This window comes from Malaclemys terrapin, chromosome 12 (genome assembly GCF_027887155.1).
Source record: "Malaclemys terrapin pileata isolate rMalTer1 chromosome 12, rMalTer1.hap1, whole genome shotgun sequence".
Taxonomy (NCBI): Eukaryota; Metazoa; Chordata; order Testudines; family Emydidae; genus Malaclemys; species Malaclemys terrapin.
Window position 1 is genome coordinate 39,116,529 of NC_071516.1, and position 4,689 is coordinate 39,121,217.

The 4,689-nt window shown below is 45.0% G+C and overlaps 1 protein-coding gene across 1 annotated transcript; it reads left to right on the forward strand.

Annotated features, from left to right (window-relative positions):
• The first annotated feature begins 268 nt into the window (after positions 1–268).
• On the forward strand, positions 269–1,231 carry LOC128845996 (olfactory receptor 6B1-like). Its single transcript, XM_054045091.1, has one exon. It carries the CDS (start codon positions 269–271, stop codon positions 1,229–1,231), a length of 963 nt encoding a protein of 320 aa, XP_053901066.1.
• Positions 1,232–4,689: the final 3,458 nt, after the last annotated feature.

A 4,689-nucleotide genomic window follows, 5' to 3' on the forward strand; every position in this document is an offset into this window, starting at 1 on the left:
TCAGGCTGCATTCTCCATCCAGTTTTTCTTTCAATACCTCTCCAGGGAGGACATTTAAATGTTACGTTAAATGTATACTGAGATTTTCAAAAGAGCCCACTGGGGCAGGCAACCAAATCCAATTCAATTTGTGCGCCTCCATCACTAAAGCCAGTTTAAAACCTGATATTGAATTAATTGCTCATAATCTGTGAAAATGTGATGATATTTGCTTTAGCTGTCTCCCAAAATACACCAACGCTTGTTTGATTTTCCCTAGATAAGTCACATGGCAGGCACAAAATGGAGAAATCAAACGTCTGTCACTGAATTCATCCTCCTGGGATTCGGGGATCTCCCTGAGCTGCAAATTCTTCTCTTCCTGCTGTTTCTAGTGATCTACATTGTGACCGTGGCTGGAAACATCCTCATTGTTGCGCTAGTTGTGACTGATCAGCACCTTCACACCCCCATGTACTTCTTCCTGGGGAACTTGTCCTGCCTGGAGACCTGCTACACCTCCACCATCCTGCCCAAGATGCTGGCCAGTTTCCTGACTGGGGACAGAACCATTTCTGTTAGGGGCTGCATTGCACAATTTTATTTCTTTTGTTCTTTGGCAGCTACAGAATGTTACCTCCTAGCAGCGATGTCTTATGATCGGTATTTAGCAATATGTAAACCCCTGCATTATGCACCTGTTATGAACAGTAGGTTTATCCTCCAGCTAGCAGCTGGGTCTTGGATACTGGGGTCACTGGCTTGTAGCACAGTAATATATTTGATGTCACAGCTAATTTTCTGTGGTCCCAATGAAATTGACCATTTCTTTTGTGATTTCACCCCAATCATAAAACTCTCCTGCAGCGAAAACCACCTCGTCGTACTCCTGGATTCCATCCTGGCCTGTGTATTCACTCTGCCACCATTTCTGCTAACTGTGATATCATATATTTTTATCATCACCACCATCCTGAGAATCCCTTCAATCACCGGGAGGCAAAAGGCCTTTTCCACCTGCTCCTCCCACCTCATAATTGTTACAATTTTCTATTTGACCCTAATGATTGTTTATATGTTGCCAAAAACCAACCAGCTGCGGGCCTTTCACACAGTGCTCTCTGTTGGCTACACAGTTGTGACCCCCCTGGCCAACCCACTCATCTACAGCCTGAGGAACAAAGAGGTGAAGGAGGCACTGAGGAAAGTGGCGAGTAAATTGGTGCCTTTCACATGCCATCACACAAATTGAGCTAATTGCATTTCACTGGCAGTGAAATGGAGATAATTTGACCTAATTTACTGAGGCAGAGTCCAGGTAGCCTGGAGCTAATGGGCTAACAAGAGAAGTAAAATGAACACAATACAAATGTTCTGACTGTTCAAATTCTTACTCAGGTTTAGGACTGATTCATGTTACTGCTGTGGGGGACCTGTTTGCAGCTTGTGTATACGTCTCTTAACATCCCCCTCTCATGAACTTTTTCTTTTCTTTATTCTTCATTCTCATCAACCATTGCACTCCCTTCTTCTCTTGCTCCCTCCTTTCTCCACCACCTTCCCCTGCTCTGTCAGCATCCCTCCATCCCACTCCCTTTCTCTCCCTTCCTTTCTTTTTTTCTCATCCAATTTCTTCCACCCCCAGGTTATTTTCCCTTTCTCCTTCCTCCTTGTCTTGCTCCTGTCCTTAAACCAGGTTGAGGTTAATTGTAGAAATTCATCCCACATTTCTCACTCCACAAACAAGCCTTCAAACAAACCCAGGCTGTTCCCTCCAGCTATGGTTGCTTTAGGAGCCAAACACTCGATGTTCTAAGGTATTTAGCTGCCTAAGATGCAAACAGGAGCCAAATGGGGTTTTCTAAAGAGGTTATGTGCCCAACTCCGATTTACGTCCATATAAGTTAGGCAGGTAACCTGCTTAGGAACTTTACAAGTCCAGCTAGGCACCTAACTGCACCTTTAGCTGCCCAGAGACCTTGAAAGTCTGTTCCTTAGAACCCTCTTCCACACAAGTAGGAGGTAGGTTACGTTCTCCTCCTGGGGTAAGTAAATGTGACCTTGGTTCATTTATGAATGGAGCCTTCCTCTGCTTTGAGCTTGTGCAATATGGGTGAGATATTCAAAAGTGCCCAAGGCTTGGAGTGCACTTCAAAGTTAGGTTGACATAACTATATGCAGGGATGTGAAAAAATACACCTCTGACTGATAGAACCATGCCAACCTAACCTCCAGTGTAGACACAGCTTTGCCTACTGAAAAAATGCTTCTATCAATGTAGCTGACTTTGTTCCGGAACATGGTGTTCCTACATCAATGGAAAACCCCCTTCCATCAGTGTAGGCTGTGTCATTTTAGCTATGCCAACAAAGCTATGCTGGCATAATCTCTGTAGTGTAGACACAGCCTATGTGACTTTCAGTGGGAATTCTGCTTCTGGGATGTTCAGATTGTCCTAAGTGTCTTCAAATTCATTGTGTGATTAGGTTTCCTTTTTTTTTTCTTTTGTTCATTTGTTTATGTTTTTTTCGTGCCCCTCAGCATGGCGTATGAGCTTGTCATGAAAAGATACAAGCAACAGTTCATTCAAATTTGTGTCTTAGAGATTAAAAAAATGTGATCTGCATAAATTATCTCCAAGATATCAAGACCTCCTTTGTCACTATCTATATCATCATTGAAAAAAAGATAAAGGAGGGATATTACGTTTCATGGGCTTCAAATTAAGTTTCAATGTTTAATTTGCATTTTAATGATTGCTTGCCTGCACTGCTGAGACATCCCATATTTCTCTCTGAACTATCTGCTGTGTGTTTTCTCCAGGTTCACATGTATTATGAAAATAATTCACAGAACAATTGTAAATGCCTTTTGCTTTCAGAAAAATAAAAATAAAGAAACTTGATGGTCAGGTTAATAAATGGAAGCAATATTAGTATTTTTATTGGTGAGAATGATGATAATGATATGCCTGCAACTGTGTCCAATTCACTAACAATATGTGAGTTCAAAGAGTTAGGAACAGTTTAAAAATACAATTAGAATTAAATGAAATATAGGGAAATACTTGATGCTTTGGGAAGGCAACTAACACAGGGGAAGATAAGAGCTAAGTAATAGTAGTATATATGTATAATAGCACTAGTTAGGATAAGCGACAACGGATTTGGAAGTATAATGGACACTGGGGGACAGCAGAGGGTGATTAATGGGGTAGGATTGGCTATACTGTATAATGGGCACTAAAGGTCCTTAGAGATTCATTTATGAATTTCCAGTTGTGTCTACTATATGGCTGCAAGGTGTAACAACAGAAGAGAAAGTGGCAGATGTTTTCCAAAAGAACCAATAGACAGCAGCATATACTGACTTGATTGGGTCTCAGATGGTTCTGTCTTAAGCTCTGTTGTCCCTTTGACTCCTGCACTCAGCTTGGTTGACAGCTACTCTTCTTTATTTTTCTCCCCTGCCCCCATCTCGAACCTCATACATGTTGCCCCAGTGAACCTGCCAGGAATGTAGGGCTGGAAGGGTCCTCAAGAAGTCATCAAGTTCAGCCCTGCGCTGAGGCAGGACCAAGTAACCCTAGACCATCCCTGACAAGTGTTTGTCCAACCTGGTCTTAATAACCTCCAGTGATGGGGATTCCACCACCTCCCTTGGAACCCATTCCAGAGTTTAGCTACCCTGAGAGTTAGAAAGTTTTCCATAATATCTAACCTAAATCTCCCTTGCTGCAGATTAAGCCCATTATTTCTTGTCCTACTTCTTGTGGGCATGGAGAACAATGGATTCCCATCCTCTTTATAACAGCCTTTGACATATTTGAAGATTGTGATCACTTCCCCCCTTAGTCTTCTTATCTCAAAACTAAACATGCCCATTTTTTTAAAACCTTTCCTCAGAGGTCAGATTTACTAGTCCTTTTATCATTTTTGTTGCTCTCTTCTGGACTCTCTCTAGTGTGTCCGCATCTTTCCTGTGCCCAGAATTGGACTCAGTATTCCAGCTGAGGCCTCACCAGTGACAAGCAGAGTGGGAAAATTTCCTCCTGTGTCTTACATACAATATTCCTGTCAATACCCCTGTGACAGGGTCGGTAGCTCACCGCTGTGGCGCCTCCTCCTGGCCGCTTCGGGGAATTAGTTTTGCGCCAGTAGAGCGCCCTCTTTGGGTGGCGTTCTGCCTGTCGTCTCGCCTCTGTGGGCTGCACGGACTTGCGTTGCTCCTGACGTCAGCATCCTCTTCCGGAGCACTGCCCTCCGACAGTGTCCCTCTGTCCAATCACACCCCCTTCCGGGGGGGGGGTAAACAACAGCCCCACACCTTCAAGTCCGATCCTCACCGTCTAGGATCTGGTGTGGTTCTGACCGGCTGCTCCCTGCGGCCCGTGGCTGTGCGTGGGGTAGCACAGCAAACAAAGGGGGAAAAAGCGGGGGGGGGGACTCAGGCCCACCCACTACTCTGAGTCCCGGTCCAGAGGCCCTCGTGTGACAGTCTCACTGTCTTCCTTCTCCTTCCTCCTCTGACTATCCCTCTGGACCGCTTCCCCAACAGCCCTTCGCTACGCTAGGCCTCCTCCTCCCAGGCCTGCCGCCTAGCAGGCTATACAGTAGGGCCTTCTCCCACTCTCTCAGGCTGGCCTGCACTGCGCTGTCCGTGGTGCTGGCCTCCCAGCTCTGGAGACAGACCTTCCCCTCTGAAGGCCTG

Excerpts from the sequence above, each read along its gene's own strand:
- LOC128845996 (XM_054045091.1), top strand. The coding sequence starts at position 269 with ATGGCAGGCACAAAATGGAGAAATCAAACGTCTGTCACTGAATTCATC.